This window comes from Pipistrellus kuhlii, unplaced genomic scaffold (genome assembly GCF_014108245.1).
Source record: "Pipistrellus kuhlii isolate mPipKuh1 unplaced genomic scaffold, mPipKuh1.p scaffold_m20_p_16, whole genome shotgun sequence".
Taxonomy (NCBI): domain Eukaryota; kingdom Metazoa; phylum Chordata; class Mammalia; order Chiroptera; family Vespertilionidae; genus Pipistrellus; species Pipistrellus kuhlii.
In genome coordinates, this window is record NW_023425471.1 from 6127737 (window position 1) to 6155523 (window position 27787).

Genomic DNA, 27787 nt, shown 5'->3' on the forward strand with positions numbered 1-27787 from the left:
AGACTAACAGGTCTCAGAGGGGAACGGGAAGAGATTAACCAAAGAATTTATATATACAATAGATGTGCATAGACCAGGGACACAGATAATAGTGTGGTGAAGACTTGGGTGGAGAGGGGCAACAATAAAAAATAAATTTAAAAAAGAAAGAAAAAATGAAGTCAGGAGAATAGGAATTAGGTGAGGATTTATTCAGAGAAATCATAAAAAAAACACATGAATATGCTAATCTGCATAAAAATGTACTATTTCTGTACATCAAAACCTATTGTAAACAAAATGAAAAGCCAACAAACTGAGAAGCACAATTTTCCATAAATGACAAAGGAATAATACACTAATCAGTAAGAAAAATAGAAAACTCTTAATATAAGAGCTAAGAATGTGAACAGATGACGGGAGAAAAATGTCCAAGCACTCGAGTAATCAAAGAAATTCAAGCTTAAGACACTAATAAGCATTCTTCCCACTTCTGGTGGTGGTACAAGCCTTCAAGAAATCAATTTGATAACAATAACTAAAAATTCCATAAAATATGTACACGCTTGTGCCTGATAATGCCACATTTAAGAATCTCTCCTGAAATCATCAGAGTTGCAGATAAAGATTGATGAGCAAAAATAGCCAACACAGAGTTTCTGACAAAGGCAAGAAAAATAGGGACCATAAGTGGATTCATCCCTTTCCAGCAAAGACTTCGTGAAGCACAGAATTTCAAATATAAGAGGTCTGGCTTATAAATTACAGGGAATCTCATTTTTTCTCAAGAAATGAACAATAGAATGCCATAGTCAGTTCTCTACCCTTCTCAAATTGATTATCTAATATTTAGGTCATCCCCTGCAAAACAGTGTCTTTTTGATCCCTCAGACTAGCTATCTCCTAGGCAACTGATTGAATAAAGAAAATATAAAGCTTCACTGAGAGATATATAATTTTAAAAGACTTGAATAAATGGAATGTCACATCTTGTCCCTCAGCTGGGAATAGGTAGTGGTATGGGATGTGAAAGAGAATGAGACAGACAGACAAGCACAGCCAGACGCTGCATTTTAACACCAATTTGTGTGATAATCTTTCTTTTTAACAGCTTTATGGAGATGTGATTTGCATATCATAAAATTCACCTATTTTAACTGTACACTTATATTTACAGAATTATGCAACCATCATAACTATCTAATTTTAGAACATTTCCATCACCCCAAAAAGAAACCTTATGCCCATTAGCAGTCACTTTCCATTCCCACACCCAGTTCTGGGCAAATGCTAATCACTTTCTGTCTCCAGGGATTTGTCTATTCTGGACATGTCATATAAATGAAATCATACAATGTGTGATCTTTTGTGTCTGGCTGCTTTCACTTAGCATAATGTTTTCAAGGCTCATCCATGCTGTAGCATGCGCTGATACTTCATTCCTTTTATCATCAGATAATATTCTGTTGTGTGGATAAACCAAATTTTGTTCATATATTCATCAGCTGGTGGGCATTTTGGTTGTTTCCATTTGGGGGCTATTATGAATCATGCTGCTATGAACATCTGTGCACAAATTTATATGTGGACATATGTATTCATTTCTCTTGGGGGTGGAATGCTGGATCAGATGGTAACTTTATATCTAACTTTTTGAGGAACTGCCACCGTGTTTTCCAAAGCAGCTGTGCCATTTTAAATTCCCACCAGCAATGTATGGTTCATAGTATTCCCTTACAATCCTTTAAACTTTAATTCCTCTTATTAGTAGTTTAAATCTCCTCTCCTTTTTTCTTGATTAATGTAGCTAAAATTCATCAATTCTGTTGACTATTTCAAAGAACCAACTTTTGGTTTCATTGATTTTCTGTACTTTTTTTTATTCTCTGCTTTGTTCATTTCCACTCTAATCTTTATTTTTTTTTCTTCTTTCTAATTTGCTTTAAGTTTATTTCACCTTTTTCTATGGTAAAAAGGCTATAGACAAACCCATTTCTTGGTGTATATCCAAAGAAAATGAAATCACTATCTCAAAGAGATATCTGTATACCCATGTTCACTGCAGAATTATTCACAATAGCCAATGCATGGAACAACCGAGGGGCCATCAACAAATGAATGGATAAAGAAATTGTGATACACATACACACAGAGAAATATTATTCAGCCATAAAAAGGAAATACTGTAATTTGCCATTTGATCACATTATGCTAAGTGAAACAAGTCAGACAGAGAAAAACAAATATTTTATGTTCTCACCACAACAACTAAAAACAACAACACCTGGTAAGTATGTGAGGTTAAGGAAGTATTAACTAACCTTACTGTAGTAGTCATTTTACAATATATACATGTATCAAATCATCAAAATGTACACCTCATCCTAGCTGGTTTGAATCAGTAGATAGAGCATCGGTCTGTGGACTGAAAGGTTGCAGATTTGATTCTGGTCAAGGGCACATGCCTGGGCTATGGGCTCGATCCCCAGTAGGGGGTGTGCAGGAGGCAGCCAATCAATGATTATTATTACTGATGGTTCTAAATCTCTCTCTTCCTCTCTGAAATCCATAAAATATATATTTTTAAAATGTACACCTTAAACCTACATATGTAATATGTTGATTATATGTCACTAAAACTAGGGGGTGTGGGAGGGGGAGAAAATTCAGGTATTGATTTCAGATTTTTTTTAAAAAAAATATAGGCATTTTCAGCTATAAATTTCACTCTAAATAAGCATTGCTTTAGATACGTGCACCAAATTTTTGGATGTTGTGTTTTCACTTTCATTCATCTCAAAGTATTTTAAACTTTCCTGTGTGGATTCTTCTTTGACCCACTGGTTATTTAGAAGTATGTTGTTTCATTTCCATATATATATATATATATATATATATATATATGTGTGTGTGTGTGTGTGTGTGTGTGTGTGTGTGTGTGTGTGAATTTCCCAAATTTCCTTCTATTGTTGATTTCTAATTTAATTTTATTGGAGAACATACTTTGTATGATTTTAATCATTTTAAATTTATTGGGACTTCTCTTTTAGCCTAACATATGGTCTGTCTTCAAGAATGCTCCGCGGGCAACTGATCAGTGGTTGTTTCCTGAAAACAACACTTTATTGTTATTTTTCATAAATCTGTTATTTCTTTCCAATGCTCTGGGGTCTTACTAGAAGTTTACCATTAACAACTACTACTGTATTCAGGAAATGACTCCTTACCCTACTTCACTTTATTACCAGCCTCTGCCCCCAAACTTATTTTCTTTCCTCGTTTTCATCCTTACAATTTTCTTAAGGGAATTACCAAGAGTTGTCTCCCTTTTTCTTTACAGAGTGTGAGATTTGCATGAAGTCCCACAGAATCTTTGGGGGAGCAGCAGAAGTGGGTCTGGAATCTGCCAACAGCTTGTTCAGGTCTCCAGAGAAACACAAATGGAACAAACAGCTTAGTCCTCTCCAACTGTTCTCCCTCACGCTTGTGCACACACATTGGAAGATTCTGGCTTGTGCTCTTTTCCCCTTCCTGGTTGGAGTCATAGAGGGCGGCCCACTTGGTCTTGCTGCTGGGCCCACTCTTGGCATGACCATGGGTTAGGGAGATATGCCATGAAATGTCCTTGTTGTTCAGGGCATGAAAGTCTCAGGGACTCACAAGCACAAAAAGCTATGACTCCGAAGATATAAATTAAGGCTGCAGGTAGCACCAGAGGGACCAAGCTGTGATGCTAGACCAATAGGTGTAATTTGAAGAAGTTGAGGAAACTACAAAAGGACAGACCCTTTTCCAGGGCTTTCCACACATTAAGACAGCTGCTATCTCACTACAATACCTCTAATTAACCTACCAGCTCTAAATCCCAAACAAGTTCTCTTTGGGAGGGAGGATCCCAGCGGTCCTTAAGAAGACCAGTCCCCAGATCAGAGGGGTGTCCTTTCAGGTCTCATGGGAAGAGGCTCCGTGTCTTCTCATACAGCATATTGATGAGTTGTCCCTGCATCAGGTTGAAGGCCACCTCAGGGATTCTAGAACTCCAGAACTCTAACATGGCCAGCTATATGAGTTTTCCTGGTGGCCTGTTTCACTAATGGGGGCGAGAGTGAACAAAGCTCTTTTTGATGTACATTCAGGGTTTTAATGGTATCAGGAAAAGCTAAGATTCCTCATCTTTCATCCAAAACAGATAAGGCAATGGGATTGTTTGAGTATGTGGAACTACTATTTTGTCGCCACTATAAAATCTGCCCCTGCAATCCCAGGTTCCATCCTGACCCAAGTCCCAGGCAGACCTGGCCTCACGCCATTCACTGGGTCAGTCAGCTCAGCCCAGTTTTCCTGCCAAAGCCCAGACCAAGGAGACAGCTTTTAGACCCAAGGATCCAAGAAGCCATCACAGGGAAAAATCCCTTTCAGCTTGTCATTTGAGAAAGTACCCGAAGGACTGGCTTTTCAAGTTTAGATGCGAGTTTTGTTCTCCAAGCATCATCTAACTTGTGTTTCCAAAGCTACAAGCTTTAGAAGCATCATCAGTCATTTTTCACGGTGCCAACACCATCATCTCTGCTCACTCACTTTAATAGTCCCTGTGCAAGGTAGAACTGAAGATGATCTCAGAGGCGCTGAGATAGCATTTTGCCCTGCGTTTTAAAGCCCAGCACATCTCAAAGCACAATCCTAACTAGTATTCCGTAAAATGTGGCTCCTAATAAAAGATAAACAAGTTTCCCTACCACATATGATAATGTGCTTATCAGTCTCTAAGAGGGTGTTAGTGCATGCAGCTGTAGTTACAATTTATTTGTCCAGAGAGCCAATTTTCTCTCCCTCTTTGTCTCCTTAGCTCTCCCTCTATCCATCCCTCTTCTGTGGAATATTCTGCAGAGTTATAATTTCATGCAACATACACTGAGACATGCTGGCCTGGCTTCTCTGTGTGTATGTCATGCTTGTTGCACAGTCTTCTCTCTGATGAAAATATACAATAGCATCCCTTTTAGAACATGCCTTACACAGACAAATTTGGACACACAGAAATACAACTCAGTACTGGAAAACATAAGCACTGCCTATGACGGTGTCATGTACATGAACTCAGCACTATCCTTGATGCCTGGTGTATTACATAGAACTTACACAATTCCAGCATTCTGCACCACATGAATCATAAACTCTGCAACATGAGAAATCTCCAGTCACTCTAAATTATATGGACTCTCTGACTTTTTAAGAGTACCTAAGGCTTCATGCCAGCAATATAAAAAAACAAAATAGGAAGTCAGATTTACAAGGAGGTTACGCATAGTGTGTGGACCTCTGTATGCTTTTTCCTATAGCAGCAAAGTCATAAGTAATGATTAAATTCTCAGATAAACCTGGCAATGTAGCTACAAGGCACATCTGTAATGTCATCAACTAACAAAAAACAATTAAATTAAAGAAGAAGCATTTTTATTTATCAAGAGTACTTAGACTTGGTGGTATACCCAGAGCAGGGCAGAAGGGGCAGCCCATGCCCAGGCACGATGGGGCTTCCTGTAGAGAACTGACAAACGATAATAAAGCCAACAAAGTCAGTGGCCTTTTTATTTCACCACCTGCTGACAACCGAAAACAACATCAGTAATAAAATACTGCTCCTTTGAGGAAAAATGGGTTCAACAAGAAATGAAGAAGCAAAGTTGACCCTTGAACAACTGGAGTTTAGGGGCACCGACTTCCCACACAGTAAAAAATCGACGTGTAACTACATAGTCAGGGGGTATCTGGAGCCATTAAAGAGGAGAATTTGGCTTCCCTACAGGGATTTTAATGTAATACTTTATTCTGTCCAAATTAATATCTACACCCAGAGTCATGCTTGCAGGAGTCCTGCTTTTATGTTCATCAGCAATGACCCTGGTCTATGGAGGTATAAAATATTGAACAAGATAGAGAAACGGAGTCTATGAGTTCAATGAGAAAATTTTGTCTTTTTTTAATTTTCTCTCTCTTTTCTTTTTTTTTTTAATTTGTCTTCCCCCCCCCCCCCCAGTGTGTGTTACATAGCCAGACATGGAAATAAGCTAAGTGTCCAAGGATGGGTGAATGAAGCAGAAGTTTTATATATATATATATATATATATATATATATATATATATATATATATATATATATAGTGAGTGTGTGTGTGTGTGTGTGTGTGTGTGTGTGTGTAATGGAACATTGCTCAACCATTAAAAAGATGAAATATTGCCATTTGCAGTAACATAGGTAGATCTTGAGGGTATTATGCTATGTGAAATAAGTCAAACAGAAAAGGACAAAAACTGATGATTTCACTCATGTGCAATATAAAACTAAAAGCAATAAACATACTGATAAAACAAACTAATAGATACAGACAACAGGGTGGCGGTTAACAGAAGGGAGGGAGGGTCGAGAGAAAATAAATTAGATAAAGGGTGGGTAAAATATATGGTAATGGAAGGAAACTAGACCTTGGATGGTAAGCATGCAATAGAGTATACAGATATTGAGTTATTCAATATAATGTTGCACATCTGAAATTTATATCATATTATTAACCAATGTTACCTCAATATTTTTTTGTTAATTCTCACATGAGGACATATTTCCGTTGATTTTGAGAGATAGTGAAAGGAAGAGGGAGAGACAGAGAGAGAGAAACTTTGATGTGGGAGAGATACATCAATTGGTTGCCTCCCGACCAGGGCCAAGGATCAAGCCTATAACCAAGGTATAGAACCTTGACCAGAATTGAACCCACCACCCTTCCGTCCATGAGCCAATACTCTATCCACCTAGCCAAACCATTAGGGCACCTCAATAATTTAAAAAAATCATTTGTTTTTTAAAAAGAGAGAATGTGTTTAATATAATAAGTGTGAGTCTGCGATGGAATTACATCAATTGAGAACACTAAGTCATCTTGTACAAGGTTCACCCAGGGAGAAAGAAAAGGTGGCGAGGAGGCGTTTCTTAGGAGAGCCACCAGGTGGAGCCACCACCACAAAACCACTTCATGGATGGTCCTGGGTGGACTTGGGTAGAAACCCAGCAGGAGTGCAAAGTAAATCTAAATCAACAATTGTTCCATGGGACACTCATTACTCTAGTGTTAATGTCTTCGAACCAGGATGCAGAGATTGAAAGGAGATGATAGAAAAAAAATCTAAAAACCACTTTCGTAAATGGCTTACATATAAAAATTGTACAGAAAATGTACAATAGCAATACCCCTCCAGAATGGCTTTTTCCACCCATTTCACCACTACCACAATCCCAAGAGGCAGTACTACTCAGATGAGAAAATGAACAAGGGCAACATATTCTAACATTAATTACTGGCACTGACACAGGCTCCCAACAGAACCTGTGCAGAAAAGCAGTCTGGGATCAGTTACTTTAAATGACCTCTCCAAGGTCTCTTTACTCTCAACATTTCAAGAACAAAGGCCCACGGGGAGGGGGGAGGATATGACTATAAATGTATATACAGGTACAATCACACAGATATATGTATTATTGAATAACTATAAATTATATCCATCCACATTCACTGCCAAGTTGCCAGTTTTATTTTCATTTCCTTGTGGGAAAGACCAGCTCAGGTGATAGCCAAGAGCTTGCACACAACAGTAAAACCTTTTCCTAACTCTTACACTTCTAGCTACCCATAAAAGCCAGCAATTTAGGTCAAATTGACAGGTGGTTTGGAAACTCAAAGAAAAATCTGACCCAACACACCATACTTTCCGATTCCTAGGTGACTGGGGGTAATTCACATTTATTTGTCATAAAGGAAATTTGAAATGAAAAACATCTTGTTTCTACATAAACAAATCCCCAGATCTCACATCCACCTTAAATAACAAAGCACTGAAAAACCAAAGCAGATGACCTTTCCTTTATTAAGGATCACACTCTCCCCATCCTTTGTTTATAGTTTCATTTCAAGCAAAAAGCCAACTGTCTATCAAGATCCAGACCAGTGCCTCAGAGACAACACGAGGGTTCCACGCCAACATATGCACATTCGCACACATGCGCACATTCACTCATATTCTAATGAACAAGCCAAAGGTACCTGGAGAAGACTATTCCAAGTAGCCAAGTAAATGCTAAAGAAATGAAAGCTTGAAATAAACATTTCCCCTTCAGCAGAAATAAAGGAGGGAAGTCACTATGGCCCGATCTGTTTAGGGATTAGAATGACTAGTGCTGAAATTATAAGGAAAAGAAAAACAAACATTAGGTAAAATTCTTCTGACAGTTACCAGCAGCAGACCAAAATGGAGATCCCTCTTTGCAGCAAACACTAGGCCCATATTAATGTTGAAGGGCACGTGTGTGTCACCCATCCACACACAAAATGAAGTCTGAAGAATTTCTGCACTAATTTTTAAAGCAACAGTGTGTCACCAGAGGCAGAGCAGCTGTTGATCCCTCTGTTAAGGAAAACTTTTGAATTAAACCTGTCTGAAGGACAAAACACATGAGAAATGAGCCCACAGAGAAATGTTTTACAAAGTCATATCCACATACCAAGTCAGAGAGCAACCCTCCCCCAGTTCAACTTGACTCTCATCTCAGAGCATCAGTGTTAGAGCATCGGTGTTACAAATAACATCTTTGAAACCATTCGACCTTTCAGCATTAATCTCTGGAAAGGGAGGTAAAATGCAAATGCATAACAAACGTTAAAGATGGTAAAAGCAGTTTATCTTTTGAAAGGCAGATGCCAAGTAGCAGCGCGACTTAAAAAGATGATAATAAAGTACATTTTATATCAAGAGAGCATAACAACAACTATAATAATAATAATAATAATAATAATAGAAAAAAATAATAAATGTGCAAAATACAATAGAGACTTACCAAACACTGAATTCATGATAAACTGGAAATAGAAATAAGGACATATAAAGCCAACCAGAAACTTGCGGAATGGCTTCACATTCAGAATGACAGAAGTAAGTAAGAGACATATCCCCACATTGCCATAAAAAAGATATAAAATATGAAGCATTTTCTCAACATTCCCCAAGTGACAGAACCAACTGGAATTGCTTGCAGACAGGGCTGCATGGTGTTTTTCTGCTCCTTCTATCGGCCTCAACACCAAGCACAAGGGCAGGCCCATAGCAGGTATGCAGGAAACATGCTATTGAATGCTCATTTGTATCTTCACAAAAGTGAGGAAGGAACACTGTCCAAAATTATAGGCAGCAAGAGGTGCTTGGTGAGAAGCAGCTTCCCCATGATGCCCACTAACAAGGCAAGAACTGGGAAACGAGAGCCCTGAGACAGAAGCTGGTCCTTACATAGGCCAGCAGGGGACTGGGGACTTGACCTACCAACTGAATAAAGTTGGTCTAGAAACCCATCTAAGGATGAAACGAAATGATTTCTTATTTCATTTTAATTCAAGTAGAAAAGAGTCCATATTCAAATAGACAAAATCCTCCTTGCTCAATTTCTAGTATTATTTAGCATATCTGCTGTTAAACTCAAAGTGTGAATGTATTTTTTACAAAACTCCTCCCTATAGTAATGTTGCAATTTAGAAGGGGCCATCGTTCTCATATGGTTTCAATGATAGAAAAAACAAAATGATAAATCACTCTCCAAAGGAAACACAGACAACCTTTTTCAGTCTGGTTCATGAGAATGACATTTGTCTCCAAGAAAAATTTTCAGATTTATAGCTCCAATTTGTCAACATTCTGAGCCTGGGATAACTTTAGGATATACAATATCCATGCTGCAAGTTGAAATGAAAAATGACTTCTTGGTTCTTGGGGAAGGCTTGTTTTAAACAGGAAGCTCCTTCACTGTGACTTAGGTAAAGCCCAGAGAAGTGGCCAGGGGTGGAGCAAATAAAACTGTCCTTACAGTCCTAATGCCTGAAATGGACAGCTGATGACAGCCAAGCCATCTGGAGGACCTGCATCTCTCTCCCTCTCCCTCTCCCTCTCCCTCTCCCTCTCCCTCTCCCTCTCCCTCTCCCTCTCCCTCTCCCTCTCCCTCTCCCTGTCCCTCTCCCTCTCCCTCTCCCTCTCCCTCTCCCTCTCCCTCTCTCCCTCTCCCTCTCTCTCTCTCTCTCTCTCTCTCTCTCTCTCTCTCTCTCTCTCTCTCTCTCTCTCTCTCCCTTTCTCTCTCTATTTCAGTCACATCTTTTTCTCAAACGAAAAGCCTACGGAGTCATTCCAGTACCTCCTTAAATCAACTCTGCAGAAACCTGCAAAGGTTAAAGCTGAAAACGAACACTAATCACTCCCCACACTGATTTTTCCACAGCCCTGGCCTTTCTCAAGGCTATGAATAGCTTTCTTCAAACGTGGGGTATCTTCTGACCTTATTATGCAGGTGCCTCGGGAGGGCGAGCTCAGCCCACACTGTGAGGCCCTATAACCCATTCACCTCTGCCGAAAAGTGAGGCAATGTCGCCAAATGCAAAATCCCTGGACACAATCGGGCAAACTTCATCAGCTCAGTCTGTCTCAAGTTCAGCACCCAGCGAACTTGTCTCATCATAGAAACCAGACTTCACTCTTTCTTTATTAAATCAACGCTAAGCCTATATCAACTGATAAGGCCCATATATAAATAGTCATCTCATTTTTGATAAATGAAAAGAACTTGTGTTAACTCTTAAATCCTCACAGGGCAGGCTCACATACTGTAAGAAATCAAAGCAGGCTATTACTAAACTCTGAAAGCAACTTCCCTCCATAACAACAGCCATAGACAAAAACATCTAACAGATTTTTAGGGACGAAGCTGGATGGAAACAAAGGGAAGGAGGAGACTTTGGTCATTTACAAATAACTTCTTCAAACTTGAAAAATTGGTTGGACGGAAGTGTTTCCAAGTGACTAGAATCATCCCACAGATTTAGCCTCTGATCCTTGTTTTAAGGGGGAAAAAAGTGGTTTTTCATTGATTTGGGGGTGGGAAAAAATGTAGCTTTTGAGCTCAACACAATGAACTATTTATCTGGCCTTACAAGGCCAATCAATCCACCCGCTGTTCAGTATAAGGAGTAGTAGGATCCTGGTAGTCTTGATGGGCGGGGACAGGGCCGCAAAGGGCACTGGGCCTGGCACACAATGCTTCCCTTCAACTGGAAATTTATGTTGGGCCCAGGTGACCCAGAGGTCAGCATGAAGCCTGGGACAGCATGAAGATGCTTTGCTAAATGTTTCATATTTACAGAACGCCCCATGTGCTAAGGTCTCAGAGCCATTGCCAGATTCCCTCTATAAAATACCTAAGAGTAAAATGTTGATCAGAATCAGGCTGCGGGCCTAAGGTGAAGGTTCCAAAAAGGAACATAGCCAGTAAGCTACTCTTTTTAATTCCATTTTTTGGTTAATGAAGAATTTCATAGGGGACCTCCAAGGCCAGATTTTTAGTTGTAAAGAGACAATTAACTAAAAAGTTCGATCCCTTTATTGATTTGAAGTTCTCCGGTATTTTTACCAAACTCATCCAGATAATTACCTTAATTCCTTAATTAATTTCTTATCTTGTGAAATTTCATTAATTACCTTAATTGTCTTATTTACTTTACAAAAGCAGGGCTAGCAGAGAGGCCTCGCCGCTGATCAATATGTACCTCAGCTCAGGGCCCCCAGCAGCATCAGGAGGAAATGAGGGCTCAGATCAGCAGGGGTTGGGAGACATGGACAGACACTCACTGAGCTCTAAGCTGTCCAAACCCAATGAGAGCAGGCTGGCCTCAGGAGCTCTGGAACTTATTTGCAAGAATGTAGAAGACACTTTTGGGGACGACTGTAGGTTTACAGCAAATTACACTTAATTCTTAAAATGGGCAATCTCCTGCATTGGTAGGAGAAGAAGAGGGGAAGGAAGAAGAGGGGAGGGGAAGGGAGAGGAGGAGAGGGGAAGAGAGGGGAAGAGAGGGGAGAGGAGGGGAAATCCTATAGCTGCTAACCATTGTGGGCCTCCAGCCCATATTTAATCTGAATAATTTTTTATAAAAAGGAAACGTAACCCAGGGCAGCTGGAGGGGGTAGAGGAAGAAGAAGGAAGGAAGAGACACACAAAGCAATGGCTCAAGCACTATGATCAATGGACAGTTTATTGGACAAATTCTTAGGCTGTCTACATTTTATGAAAGATTAGGTGTTCTTCCCCGTGGTTATGTAAACTTGCCTTTTTTTTTTTTAATGGAACTCTTTGCTAATACATTTCCTGCCCCTGCTTTTGAACAGCTCTATATTTCTCTTTAAGGAAGTAATAAGCCTGTGAAAAGCCTGCAGCTGATGCTAACCTACCTCCGGCAGGCTTAATGTGTGTCCTGGTTGATCCACCAGGAGGGCAGGGTCGGGGGAAAAAAACAGGGAGTCTAATGTGACCAGAATCTAAAATTGAGTCAAATCCTCTCTGCAGTCTTATATTCTCTCTCCTATCGTTTCAAACAACAATATCAGAAAGCGGAGGGGGGTAGAGGAGAAAACAAAACTCCAGCAAGCTAATACCTAAAAATCTGCCTCGAGGTCTCAAGAGAGGCTGGTTAAAGATTTCTTGGTTAGATGAATGGATGAGCTCTACCTTATATGTACTGCCTTGTGAACTGACAGAGACCAGGTGTGCTCAGGAGCCCAGCAGTTAGAGATAGAAAGACCCTGATAAAGCCTGCCCTGAAATTAAAAAGAGCGCATGGCCAGACATGGACACAGCCTGCACCATAGCATTCTCTAAAGTCATCTTCCATCCTTAAAAACAGATATGAAAGCAAAAGCTGAAGTCCTAGAAAAATCATCATTCACAAATGTAGTTTACTTTCCCACTGTCAAAAAAAATTATTAGTTCCCTTTGTTATAGTTATTGTATCGTTACTGGCCGTGTGTGTGTGTGTGTGTGTGTGTCCAAAGTGTATACTAAAAAACCCAAAAGGGCAAATGCCAGTCAATTTTTCGGCAATGTGAAATTTGACATAGTTCACCTGGTAGTCTTGGTTTATGTTTGTGTGGGGGAAAGGGGCTCTTTCTTTTTTTTTCCATACCTCTCTTGTTGGTTCTCAGAATTGTTTCAGAAGACAGCAAAGCATTTCCACTGGACACTTCGTGCATGGGCTTTTCTGGAGCTTTGCTGGAGAGAGGGTCTTTCTTCATCTCTTTCTTTATTTCCTGTGAGCACAGATAAGATGAAAACAAGATTGTAGTTTGGTATTTTAAAATGCTTCTTTGACTATCTTATGCTTCAGTTTTCTGACAATCAACTACAATGATCTCAACTCCGTATACCAGGATGTTTTAAAAACACCATTTTCTATATTTTTGTAGTTTTTTCCCCTTAAGTTTCTCAGAGACGCATCTGGTCCCATAAGATGAAATGATGGCCGACATGGTGATGTGACCTTATGTGACTATGCCATTCCAAGTGGCCATAACCACACAGCTGTGACAGTCCATTCTACTTTTTTAACAATGGCAAGCTTTGGTCAAGCAGAGTCATCCCTTAAAAGCCTTCTGGTTTTTATTTTTCCCAATAGGGGTTTAGAGAAGTAAATTCCCAAATCACCATTGTGCTCCCAATTATGCTAAATCCAAAAGAATATGATTTAAGTTCATTTACAGTTATCAAGTTCTCTGGCTTTTTAACTCATAACAAAGAAAAATATAAAAATAATAAGTGACATAAAGATTGTCATTCTAGGCCTGGAATCAGCAAACTATAACCTGCCCCCTGGTTTTATAAGTAAACTTGCATTAAAGCAAAAATGCCTTCATTTGCTTAAGTATTTTCTACAGCTGCTTTGAGGCTACATAGCAGAGTTGAGTAGTTGAGAGAGAGATCAAAGCCTAAAATACACAGATCTTTACAGAAAAAGTTTGCTCCAGGAGTTCTTGTATCAAAGCTCCATTAACATATAGATTTTTAAAACCTGATGGCTGATATTATGACTTCAAATTACTTTAATAATTCACATAATTCTTTTCAAAAGCATCATTAACCTGAAATGATAATAACTCACAAACTGCAGATCTGGAGCTTGTGTGAACCCGTAATCACAATGACTCGGTGAAAAAGAGAGCTAAGGGCTAGACCCAACGCATGGCTGAGTGGCAGGAAGGCTCAAGGATGAAAAATGTTCTTTAGAAAGAACAAAGGGGCAAGAAATGGGGAAGGGCTACTTCTATGGAATGAACATGAAGATGGTAAATTAGGTAGGGGACCACAATCTGGCCTGGGCAGAAGCAGGACAAGAACAAAAGCTTGTCAAAACACAGCCACTGCCTGGCAGCTTCCTACATACACACAGCGTTACTGTAGTCAAGTCCCAGTTGCTGAATGGCTGGCTGGGTTCACAACAGCTTCACCCTCCTTCCCTCTCTCCCTCCCCACCTCCCTCACCAGGGCCCCACCGGAAACCAGCAACTGGGGCTGGCGCTTTGCTGGCTTGCGAGTTTCAGCTGGCACCCCAGGCCAGCACAGCACAAAGCTGTGTGCATTCATGTATATGCACATGGACTCCCACCTCAGCAGCCCAGCACCTGCTAAAACAGCAGTTGCTGGGGGTTTCTGCAGCTTCACAGGCAGATGGCATCAGGGGACAATCTGCAAACATTGCCCGCCTGAGGCGCATGATGAGATGCTTTCTTAGTGGCGGCTGCCAGACTATGGCTCTACGAGTAAAGAAAACAAACCGCCATGGGGGCTCATTCTCTAACAGCTGGTTCTTTGGGGGGAGAACAGTTGTTCAAACTTCACTTTACCTTGCATTGTGGATATGACTGGACATCATGTAATACAGTGATGTAGCATCTAACGTTGCCGTGTTTTAATTCAGAGAAATTCGGTGGGCTGGGTGATATGACAAGCATTTGCTTAGCACTAACAGCTAATGGCACACAGTTGGGGAAGAGGCAGGAAGGGGTAAATGCTTGAGAGACTGGGGTGGTTATCAGAGATGGCTTCAGAAGCCACGGTTTGTTAAGGGTGCTTGCAGGCCAGGCTTCAGAGCAGCACTCCATGTACCTGGAAAGGCTGATCTGGTTAAGCAAGTGTTTAAGGGCAGAGAAACCAGCACCAGGAGAGGTGTCGGTTCATATTTCCCAGAGTCCTTTGTCCCCACAATGATTTTTTTACATTTGCCAGATTGAGAAGCCTAATGATGACCAAATTTCTCAAGCTGATTTTTAGATGAAAGCAGGGAGAGGACAAAACATAACGTGCCCTGTGTTTTTCTGGAGAAACCAATCAGACACACGGGTATGGGCAGTACATCTTGCTCTCTGCCTGTACAACACCCAGATACACCATGCTCAACATAGCGCCACCCAACCCCAACATCTCCCCTCCATCCTATCCCTTTTCTCTTGGATAAAGGGAGCTATTCTGTGTGGTAGTCCATTATCTACCCACTTGCCCAGGCTGGAAAAACCAGTGTTAGCCCCATAACTAACCAATCACCCAGTTGGGCTTTATCTACTTCCTCAATTTCTCTGTTTCTCTCAATTCCTCCCATACTGCCTTAGAAACATGAACACCAGCGCTAGCTGGTTTGGCTTCATGGATATACCTTCAGCCCAGGACTGAAAGGTCACAGGTTCAATTCCAGTCAAGGGCACATACCCAATCCCTGCTCCCTCCCCGTGTTGGGGCCTGTACAGAAGGCAACCAATCAGTGTGTCTCTCTCACATCTATGTTTCTCTCTGTCTCTCTCTGTCCTTTTCATGCTCTCTAAAAATCAATGGGAAAATATCCTCCGGTAAGGGTTATAAGACAAACAAACAAACCCATGAACACCAGGCAAATAACTTGAGTAAACATTTTTCCAAAGAAGATATACAAATGGCAAATAATCTCATAACTACATGCTCAACACCATTAGTCATTAGGGAAATACAAATCAAAATCATAATGAAATACCCCTTCATACCCACTAAGATGGCTGGATTTTTTTTATAAAAAGGAAAACAGTGTTAATGAGGATGTGGAGAATTGGACCCTTTTACATTGCTGGTAGGAATGTAAAATGGTGTAGTCACTGTGGAAAACAGAACTACCATATGACTAAACAATTCCACTCCTAGATATATACCCCAAAGAACGAAAGCAGGACTCAAATAGATACTTGCATGACGACATTTGCTGCAGCAGAGCTCTCCTGCTACACCTCACCTCTCAGGAAAAACTGCTCTCCTGTCTTTAGCAAGGAGACTCAAAATCACCTCACCTTGCCTCCAGTGGAGATCTTCACTTCCCACCATGCCTGAATAATGCACTACTGCTTTCTCTATAAGCCCGTGAGTACTGAGGCCCAAATCCTGGGAGTCTCTTATCACCCATATACAAAAAGCTCTTTGCTGCAGAGGAGGGTGGAATTGGCACTGGAGTAACCCCTGCCTCCTCCAGCTGCCAGCTTCTGGCTACCTGGAGCTCTCCAAGGTTCTGATCCAGGTGGTAGGACACTGGATTTCCTAGATTTGAGTGTTTCTAGCCCCCAACCCTCAACTCAGCTTTTTTACCACTAAGCCTATGCTTTTAACTATTATGTTAAGAATCTGGATCTCAGTGGTAGAGGCCACACCCTGGGCCAGATGTGTGAGCCATAGGGCTTATAGAAATCCTACATATCTACATATATAAATCAGCAATTATTGCACTTATTATACTTAAAAACACTAAAGAATAATTGGGTATCAGCAAAACTCTTAGGACCATGGTCGGCAAACTGCGGCTCGCGAGCCACGTGAAGCTTTTTGGCCCCTTGAGTGTGGTTCTTCCACAAAATACCATGGCCTGGGTGGGTCTATGTTGAAAAAGCGGTATTAAAAGAAGTTTAAGTTTAAAAAATTTGGCTCTCAAAAGAAATTTCAATCGTTGTACTGTTGATATTTGGCTGTCAACTAATGAGTTTGCCGAACATTGCTTTAGGAGATAAAGGAAACCCTGTTTCTCTTTATCTCAAAGCTGATGCTTTAACAATGGAAACTCGGCATATACAGTAAAATTAAGGCCATCAATAAGATATTGATGCTACATCGACACCTGAGCCGTGTGGCAAGGACCGCCCAAGTAAAGAGAAAGGAGGACTCATACCACTCCTGCTTCCCAAAGCACTATGCTGTTCAGAGCCCAAGATGGCTCCCCCCCCCCCCCCGAATCTGGAGGCCATACAGTCCCAATAATGCCACTCTAGCAAAATTTCTCTGTGACACATTTAGCAACCTGCAAACAGCAGCCTCATTGGGCAAATGCATAATTTGCATGCAACTGGGAACTACCAGTAAACTAGCATCGTCTGCTTTCTGATAAGTGGAGCTGCCAGTATGTGGATGGCTGCTGAGCCAAGTCGGCTACTTTTCTCCCCTCCCTCCCCATCCATTATATACTATGCACATGCTGGATTGAACCTTAATTTCTTTCAAGTAACCAAAATACCACACAGTAGGACACCAATGAAGGGCCAGTTTGGGACCCTCTCTCCTATTATTCTTTATGTCTTCCACCAACTTCATGGTAAATGGAAAGAATGATGTTATGAGTTGTTTTTTATAAAGAAATATATATATTTGCATAGCCCATTGAAATGAACAATAGGGTGGTGAAGACCTGGGTGATTATAGGGGCTTGGAAGAAGGGGATAAAAGGGGGAAATGGGAGACATATGTAATACTGTCAATAATAAAATAAATATTTTTTAAAATGGAACTAGTCCTGGCATCATCATTTATTAGGTGGGTAACCTTGGGGGCAATACTGAAAGACTCTAAGCAGCAATTCTGTCTCTAAAAAAAGTCTAATGCTAAGTGCTTTGGCATCACAGCGGTATCTTCAGAATCAAACAGTGAGTTGGAGAGTACTATACAAATTATTTATTGTCATTATTAATGTCGTCATTAAATAGCAAATGCTATAAAAAGAACTACACCTAATAACACAATGAGCTTCACAGTGAGAATGTTTAGTGAAAGAAGCCAGACCCAAAATATGACATACTGTATGATTCCACTGATGTGAAATTTGACAACAGGCAGGACTAATCAATAGTGAGAGATCTCTGAACAGCAGTTAACCTGTTACCCTCAGATACTGCCTGTGAAAGGTACAAGAGAGCCTGCTGGGAGGATGAAAATGTTCTATAATTTGGTCTGGGTGATAATTGCACAGATGTACATACACCTAAAAATTCATTGAACTGTATTTCTAAAATCTCTGTATTTCACTGTATGCAATTTCAATTTAAAAGAACACAAACGCTTAAATCAGAAGACAGATTCTTTTCAATCAAAATGTGTTCACATCTTGTCCTAGAAGGTGAAAAACATGAAAAGCTAGTGTTTGGGTCTTTTAAAATTCCTATCAGAGGGAGGAAGCTTTCTGGGATCAACATTAAGGAAATGAATGGTCAGAATGTGCCAGCTGCACCCTCCTCAGTGCATGAGCCAAGTGCAACTCATCTAACTGACACAACCAGCTGAGTGTCCCACACAGCATCCTTTCTCTACATCACAGCTGCTTTCCTCGTGTCTTGCAGTATTTCCTTCTCTCTTTCAGCCAATAGTACAGGCACATGTGCCTTGGCCTGCCAGAAATTCTGGTCCTAGGCTTCCCTCTGCCTTAGAGAGAGGCTCAGCAGGGTCCCCTCACTCAGATGCAAGGCGCTGGTCTGTTTCTCTCTGGAGGTAAGGCTTTCTTTAGAGCCAGATATGGCTGTGGGATCACAGCTGTGCCCCTACACTAGTTCATGGAAAACCTTTTGCAATATCACCACTGGCAGGAGATAAAAGGAAATCTCTAAAAACAAACCCTTACACCAAATCTACTTATCAAGAGAGTTTTGAATAGCTACAGAATCCGAGAATAGCACATTGCCTCCCCATGCATATCTTCCTGCCCACCCCACGCAAAAGGCAAGTTGGAGCAGCAGTCACCCAAAAAATGTCCTCTGCTTGCAGAACTGCTTTCCCAGCGTTTGGCTCCCTTCGTGAAAGGCCAGGCAGCCTCAAAAGTCCTGGGAAAACACCGCAAGTGTGCGGAAAGCAACGGCAGAGCACCAAGAAGTTTCAGCTGCATTTATAAGATTCTGTTTCTTTAAAAATATATATATTTCATTAGCACAATTTTCAAAAAATACCCATACTGTTGAACCATGAAATGGAACAACTTTGTTAGAGACAACTGTAAAGAAATATATCTATATATCTATCGATAGATAGATAGATAAATAGATAGATAGATAGATAGATAGATAGATAGATAGATAGATATACAGTATATGCAGTGTTTGAAGTAATACAGCAAACTATGAAAACTTGATAAGTGGATTGGTGGGCACATGGGTATTTGTTATTCTGTTTCTGTCTTTTACCAATGCTTGAAATATTTCATAACTTCCCCTAAAAATTACACAGTGAAACCACGTTGACATCTCATACCACAATGGCTTTCTTATACGTACAAAATATGCTGCCACTGAGAAAAGTGCTCTGACATATCTTCATAAATATACCCAAGATATCTTTGGCTCAAAGCAAACAAGGAAAGTTTTTTTGTATGTGTGTGTGTATTTTTTTTTAATGTAACTGTCATGTTTCTATGTAAATCTTCAACCACATATTGGTAGTATTTTTTCCCAAGAATCACTGATAACAGAAAACCAGGCAAGAAGCTCTTGATTTGCAGGACAGGAATGAATGCTGCAAAGAGTTCAGCAAGAACTAGATACCAAACAAAGATCAGAACAGCTACCTCCATGTCCCAAAGAATAACATAGTCACTGGATATGCAACACAATTACCTGCATGACAGTCATCTCTATATCTTTATATACAACGCCCATTCCCTACTGAACAGCTAGATTATTACCATTGGATCAAAGGATGTCAATACCAACTAGCTGTTTGGACATGCTTTAGTAGGCACTGAATAAATATTTGTCGTATAAATGGCCAATTTAGCAGAGTGTTATCAGCAGGATGACTATCTATAGACAAGGGGAAGCGTTTTCATTTCAGTGCAAAACTATGACAGCATGGAAATCTGTATCATCCCTACAATGATACAAATAGTGTTCACTGGTTCACAATCAATTCTCATCTCACAGGGTACAGATATGGCTTAAGAATGGTAGGAAGAAGATACAATAAGGAAATTCACGCAATGCCTCATTTTTAAAAACAAGCAGTACTTATTTCTTTATTAGACTGGAAATATTAGACATTCAAAATAAATCTAGTCACTTAAAAAATGAACCTTAAAAGCACTAGAAGAAAGCATGGGAGAAAGATTTTACAATCTTTAGGAAAGACAATTTACACTGACACAAAATCCAGAAGCCACAAAACAAAAGACAGATGAATTACAGAAGAGTATAAATACAATATAGAACAGAAAAAGAAAATTCATCAACAAAGACAAATGTCAAAGTGGGGGAACAGTGCCAGTTACAGAGAACTCATACCTAAAATTGTAGCATTTACACCTACTGAATTATAATGTTTACTAAGTCCTATCACTAGAATCTGGGCTCTCAGAATGCTATCTGTTTTCACAGCACGTAGTGCAGTGCCCGGCACACAGCTGGTATTCATATAAAGAGTAAGTACAAGAGATATAAAGAGCAACCACAAAACTTTCCCAAGGTTGACAGCCTAGATAGAGTGGGAGGTACACAATTTTTTAAAATTATAATGAGATATCTTTTTTCCTTGATATTAAATATCATGAAGTTTCTCAATGGATCTCTCCAATAACCATTGAATTTGTTAATTCTGCTGATATGAAACATCATTTTTATCTATGAGATTGGCAACAATGAAAAATTGATAGTTTTGGCAATAGTGTAGAGATAGATACCCTCTCATCCTTCCCAACGAGAGTATAAATTGATGTATAAATCAGTACATCCTCTCTGGGAAGCAATATGGCAATTATCTATCAAAAATTTAAATGCCTATGCCTTTTGACTCAGCATTTCCACTTCTAGGAATTTTAAACTGCAAATTTACTTGCACATGTGCAAAACAGCATATGTACAAGATTAATCATTATGGCATTGCTTAAATTAGCAAAAGACTGAAAGAACATAAATGTGTGTCAGTAGAGAAGTGGTTACATGAATTATGATAAATCCAAATCATGTGACTCTCTCCCAAGAATGAGGCTGGTCTGTTTCAATAAGGAAAACTGCCAAGACACGTTGCTAGGTAAAAAGGCGTGATAATGTATGCTAGCATTTGCATGAGCATGTGCATACTTCATTGTGTGATACAGAACAACAAACCAATAACTGAGGCTGCCTCCTGGGATGGAAAAAAATGGCATAGAGACAGGGAAGCATATATTTTGTGCCTATTCATTGGTACCATGTGCCTGTGTTAGCTACGCAAAATTTTAATTAATTTAAAAACTAATAATTGAAATGTGTTTACTACTTCCCAATCATTAGACTACTCTTTCTGCAAACAGGAAGAGTTCACAGTGGCCCCTAATATGGTTTGGTTATATAATTTCCAGTACTCATTTTTAAAGTCCCAATGCTGCTGGTCACAATGGCAGTATATATGAACACACACAGTTAAAAGACAGCTCTTCAGTCTATATATTTTATCAAGAAGGGAAACTGAAAAAGTTAAAATGTCAGGGAAATCACAGAAAGCCCCCAAACCATTTTTTTCAATTATATGTTATAAAATTCAATTTTTAAAAATACTTGTTATTGATTTCAGAGAGGAAGGGAGAGGGAAAGAGAGGAACATCAATGATGAGAGAGAATCATTGATTGCCTGCCTCCTGCATGCCCCCTACCGCGGCTCAAACCCACAACTTGGGCATGTGCCCTTGATCATAATTGAATCTGGGGCCCTTCAATCCACAGGCTGACACTCTATCTGCTGAGTCAAACCGGCTAGGGTCAAAATTCAATTTTTTTGAATTATAAGTATAACTAATGACATGACAACAACCCAGAAAAACAAAATGCATATAAAGTGACAATATTGAATCTTATTTGTAGTTTTAGTATGGGTAGAAACAGTTCACTTTGGTGGCTGGAGTGCATATAAGAGTTTGGACTGAGATTCCTAAAAAATATGACCCAGCAATCCCACTTCTGGATATTTGTCCGAAGAAATCAAAAACACTAATTTGAAAGATATATGCACTCCTATATTCATTGAAGCATTATTTACAATATCTAAAATATGGAAGCAACCTAGCTGTCCAATGATAAAGAAGATGTAGTACCATGGAATATTACTGAGCCATAAAAAAGAATGGAATCTCACCATCTGTCACAATATGGATGGACCTAGAAGGTATTATGCTAAGTGAAATAAAAAAAATGAACAAAGACAAATACTATGTGATTTCTCTTATATGTAGAATAAAAAAAAACACACACACACAAGCAAACTCAAAGATACAAAGAACTGATGGTTGCCAGGTGGGAAGGGGTGAGGGGAGGATGGGCAAAAAAAATAAAGGGATCAGTCAATACCAACTTCCAGATATAAAGTAAGTCATGGGGAATGTACACCACAGGGAATACAGTCAATAATATTGTAATAACTATGTATGCTGACAGATGGGTATGAGGCATTATTTCACAAGGTATATAAATGTCTAACCGCTATGCTGTACACCTGAAACTTATAAAATATTGTATGTCAAGGAACTGTTTGACATTGAAATTGGTTCACAAATGAACTGGTTGCCCAGAAAGAAGTTCACTACAGACTGATTCATATGCCTTTCAGAATAACAATTATTACTTGTCTTATTTTTGGTTCTTAAAGTATATTTCCAGTAGGACATGATCTCACTCATCTAGAGGAAATGGTGAACAACATAGACTGATGAACAAGAACAGACCCAGAGATAAGGAGCCATGGGTCAGACTGTTGGACCTCAGAGGGAGGGTGGGAATAAAAGGGAGAGATCAACCAAAGGACGTATGTGCATACATATGAGCCTAACCAGTGGTCAAGGACAATAAGGGGGGGAGGTAGGGGATTGGAATGGGGGGGGGGGGGGAGGACAAATATGTGATACCTTAATCAATAAAGAAATTAATTTTAAAAAGAATATTGTATGTCAACTATATATTTTTTAAAATTTTAAGACAAAAAAAAGTTAAGCAGTTTGGGGTTATTTACTTATGCTCAAAAGGGTTAATTACATGATCTCAAATTGCGCTCCTTAAAAAGTGGGCACTTTCTCCATCAGTCCCTTCCGGAAAATTTTTAAAGTGTTTCTGATAACATCATACCTACTCCACGAAGCAGTGCTACCTGAAACACAGGAACTACTGGATCAAGTGCTAGGTAAACAGCTTGCTCTTGGAGAAAGAAAAAAAAGAGGAAGGGACTCCCAAAGTCCAATAGCCATTTCTGCCATCTTTAACAGCTTTGATGATGATTAAGAGCCTGTGTTCCTTTGGCCCTTTGTTAGAGTCCCTGTCTCAGCACCGACCTCTGTACACTAAATATGAGTCCATAAGTCTCTCTCACAGCTACTCTGTGAGCACCTCAGGGATAAGGAATAGGTCTCATTCATCTTTTATCCCCAGACACTCAATAAATGGTAGCCAGCAGGCACTCAATAAATGGTCGCCGTTGTCATTAACTCTATCACTTATTAACAGACATCTGAGTACCTACTATGTGCCATGTATAAAGGAAAGCAGTATGTGTATCTAACTCAATGTTAATTTTTGCAATCACAGTTGCTTCTACGACTAATAAACTAATAGAATAATGTAAATGCAATAGGATCTTTTACATCTAAAGAGAAGCTAGACATATTTTTCATTTTCCTGGATCTCCTAAAAACCATGGAATTAGCTTGCAATTATGTATACTATGATTTCATATAGAGCAATTCATTTAATGCTCATAGCCACACTGAGAACTACAGAGCAGTATTATCTCTCTCTGACAGAGGGGAAGTGGGTCCCAAGAGGAGTCCAGGCAATAAAGGATTGAGTGAGGGCTGAGGCCCGGCAGTCCCATGTCAGAGAAGGTTACACCATGCTCCACCCACCCCATGTGTGTGCTCCTAATGTTGTTCTTGGCCTGCCCTGGAAGACTAACCTCTAAACTGCCATCTAAAAGAGGAGACACAAGGAAAATGGCCACAGAATAAACTTTCAGAAGGGACCAGTGATTTGAAAACTGCTTCCAAGTAATTTGTGAATTTTTACCAAAAAAAAAACAAAAAAAAAACAACAAACACCTGTTTACTGGTTGTTGAAAGAATGTTTATACACACTTCCACCCAGGATAACTTGATTGTCAAGAATAAATTATCCCGAACCCATGACAAAACAATGCCATTTCATGCTCATTTTCTGATTAAAGCTTTTAGACAGCTGGGCATTTTCATTTCTCAGAGCTGTAGGGAGCTATGTAAATTTCCATGCAGCAACTCCAAGATCATTAATCTAAGGAAAGTCTGTGCCAACAGAATCCCAGATTTTATATTGTTTCAGCAAAGAAGAGGAGGGGCAGGTTAATCTAATTACCCTATGTGTGGTCACCTGACAGTGGTTAACAGAAAGATCAAATGCTAAACTGTCCAATCAGCAGAAAACTGCTAAGTAATGAGGCATTTCGTATCGCAAGAGGAGTGGGAAGAGGGGAGTAAAATTCTTCCATTGCCTGAAACCAGATACTATAGCAATAAAAAGAATTATACTGAGCTTATAAGAATGATATGCAGAGTATTTTAATTATCACAAGGAGCTTAGAGCATAACTATAGCCCTGGCTGGTGTGGCTGGTTGGGCACTGACATGTGACCAAAAGGTCGCTAGTTCGATTCTGAGTCAGGTCACATGCACAGGTTTCAGGCTCAATCACCAGTGGGGGCGGGGGTTGCAGGAGGCAGCATGTTTCACATCAATGTTTCTCTTTCCTGATATTTGGAGAGACAGAAAGAAACAATTTAAAAACCTCAAAAAAAAAATGAAAGCACAGCTATAAATCTCTCTCTCTCTCTCTCTCTCTCTCTCTCTCTCTCTCTCTCTCTCTCTCTCTCTCTCTCTCACACACACACACACACACACACACACACACACACACACACACACACTCAATAAGACTGGAAGATACTTCTAGTAGAGGATGGCTAACCAGAGCTGAAGACATCAGGAACCAGACACAAGTGGGCACCCATAATTAGACTCACCCTGCATCCGTGGCCATGCATTTGGCACTTACCGTTCAGGGCCTGCTACTGTTATTTTTCTTCCCAGTAAGAAGCAGCTGTGTTTGAAAAGAGCAGCATTGGCTTAGACAGCTGACACTTCAGTTCAAGTTCTGGCTCTGACACTGCTGAGGCTGTAACACTGGTGCCTCGCATTTGTTCGTTGTAAAACGGGAGATTAAAATGTTTTAAAGATCAAATGAGATCTATCGGATAAAGGCACAACTTCTGGGTCCCAGGGCTGTCAGACCCCATCAGCAGGAGGGGAACCCCGCCTGCCAGTAGGCATGGGCCAGGTACTGAGAAGCGGTGAGTACTAAAAGGAAAGACCTCCTACAGTAATATATCTACAACTCCTACTGTGGTTCGTTTGGCAGAGATCTCAAAAAATTAACTTCCATGCACTGTCTCTCAGAAAGCTACTGGAGGATGTGTCCCACCAAATCAAGTGAGTGAAACAAGACAGGGAAGGATCCAAGAGGCAGGGTAGTCAATAATGAGAGAGGTGATGGGAATTTCCTGGATAGCAGCTTCCAGAGCAATCAGCTCTGGTTGGAAGGTGCTGGTATTTTTTCCAGGGGCGAGGGAGGGGGCGGGGAGATATTAGGCATTTTATAGAGCTATTTAGCTTAAGGTATGAGAAGATTTGGATGTCCTGAGATAACCCAACAAACAAAAAAGAATTATCTGTAAGGAAAATGAAGTTACATAAGGAAATTAAATACAGCACATTCTTACTTCAATACTCTATCATCACTGCTAAAGTAATGAAGATATATATATATATATATATATATATATATATATATATATCCCACAGTGCTAAAAGACAGTATCAGGAGCTCCATGTCCATTCTCATGACCTTGTCTTCTAGGAGACAGTCACTTTTCAGTATGAGCTATTGCTTCTAGTATTCACTGTTGTAACTTCTGAATAATTGCACACATTGCTGTCTTCTGCTCTGTTGATTCTAGACCTTCTCTGTTACCTAATATGGTAGTTGAGGATTTTGCTCACTTATGCCCCCTCCCCCATACTCCACCCTTCCTATAAGCTAACATGTCAGGTTTGGTTTAATCTACGTTGAGTTGAGCACCACTGCGTCTATAACTTTGCACATACACACAAGCAACAGATTCCCAAAAGTGAAATTTCTGGGTGAAACACGTGACATAGCCTCACTGTCAACAGATCATGCCAAATTGACCTCCAGTTTGTCTCGATTATACTCCTACCAATAGCATGAAAAAGTACCAGTTTCCCCATATCAGGTATTTTTAAACCTCTTAATTTTTGCCAACCTGGTAACAGAAAATTATAATAATTTCTATTTATTTAATTGGTAAAAAGGTTAATCAGGTTTTCATATGTTTACCATCTGCTGGACCTTTTAGTCCTGTGATCTGCTTGCTTGTGTGTTTTGTTAGTTCTACAGAGCACATTGCCTCTTCCCTTTCATTTACAAGAGCTCTCTGGGTATTAAAGAATTATCCCATGGTCTTTCATATATGTTGCAGAATTTTTCTTTTATTTGTCACTTGGCTACTTCTCTATCAATTCTATTTCTTTCCAAACAGAAGTTTCTAGTTTTTATTTGGCAAAACCCAACTTTTTCCCTGGTTTCTTCTTAGATTTGTGACATGATTTGCAAGGCCTTCTCTTCTCAAAAATTATTGTTTTAACACACACAAACACACATATACACAAATACATACATACATACATACATACATACATACATACATACATACAAAAAACAGTTCCAGCCGACGTGGCTCAGTTGGTTGGATTCCCAGTCAGAGCACATTGCCAGGTTATAGATTCGGTGCCCAGTTGAGATGCATATGGTAGGGTAGGCAACCGATTGATGTTTCTCTTTCTCCCTCTCCCTTCCTCCATTTCTCTCTCTTTAAAAAAAATAAAAAAATAAAAATAAATAAAAACACATTTTTTAAAAAAAAATTTTAAATGGCCATTTTTCTAATTATTGTATGACAAAGGTTAATGCCTATTATTGGAAGGCCTCTCGCTCTTCCCCCACCCCTCTCCCAAAGAAGAAAGGAACACCCAGAAGCTCAATTTAGAATAATGCATTCTGGGAATTACAAAACCCGATTTGAGGTGCCTGGTTTCTAAAGCTTAGGTTTGAGAGGGAGGAAGTATTTCACAGTGGTAAACTGCCAATGATAGCAGCTAAGATAGGAGTGTCTTCAGTTGTGCTTAGAAATATCTGCCTTCATTTAACATCAACAGGTTAAAGATGAATACTATTAAATAACAGATAGTCACAACTAAATTTGGTCATTTTTTCTCAAAATAGACTGCTTGACTCGGCCAGCATGGCTCAGTGATTGGGCATTGACCTATGAACCAGGAGGTCATGGTTCGATTCCCGGTCAGGTCACATGCCCCTGGGTTGCAGGCGCAATGCTGGGGGTGAGGAGGGTGGGGGGAGTGGGCTGGAGTGCATGAAGGAGGCAGCTGATCAATGACTATTTCTCCCTCTCCCTTCTCTAAAAAACAATTATATATATATATATATATATATATATATATATATATATATATATATATATATTTTTTTTTTTTTTATTTATTTTTTTTTTTTAACAGAC

The 27787-nt window shown here is 39.8% G+C and overlaps 1 protein-coding gene across 9 annotated transcripts in view; it reads right to left on the reverse strand.

Annotated features, from left to right (window-relative positions):
- Window positions 1-27787, reverse strand: part of SH3KBP1 (SH3 domain containing kinase binding protein 1) — a 342524-nt gene that overhangs the window by 187051 nt on the left and 127686 nt on the right. For all 9 annotated transcript variants that reach the window (XM_045582309.1, XM_045582310.1, XM_036439673.2 and 6 more), the window contains one exon: window positions 13020-13143. In XM_045582309.1, the coding sequence (XP_045438265.1) occupies window positions 13020-13143 (124 nt within the window). The remainder of the gene's footprint in view (window positions 1-13019; window positions 13144-27787) is intronic.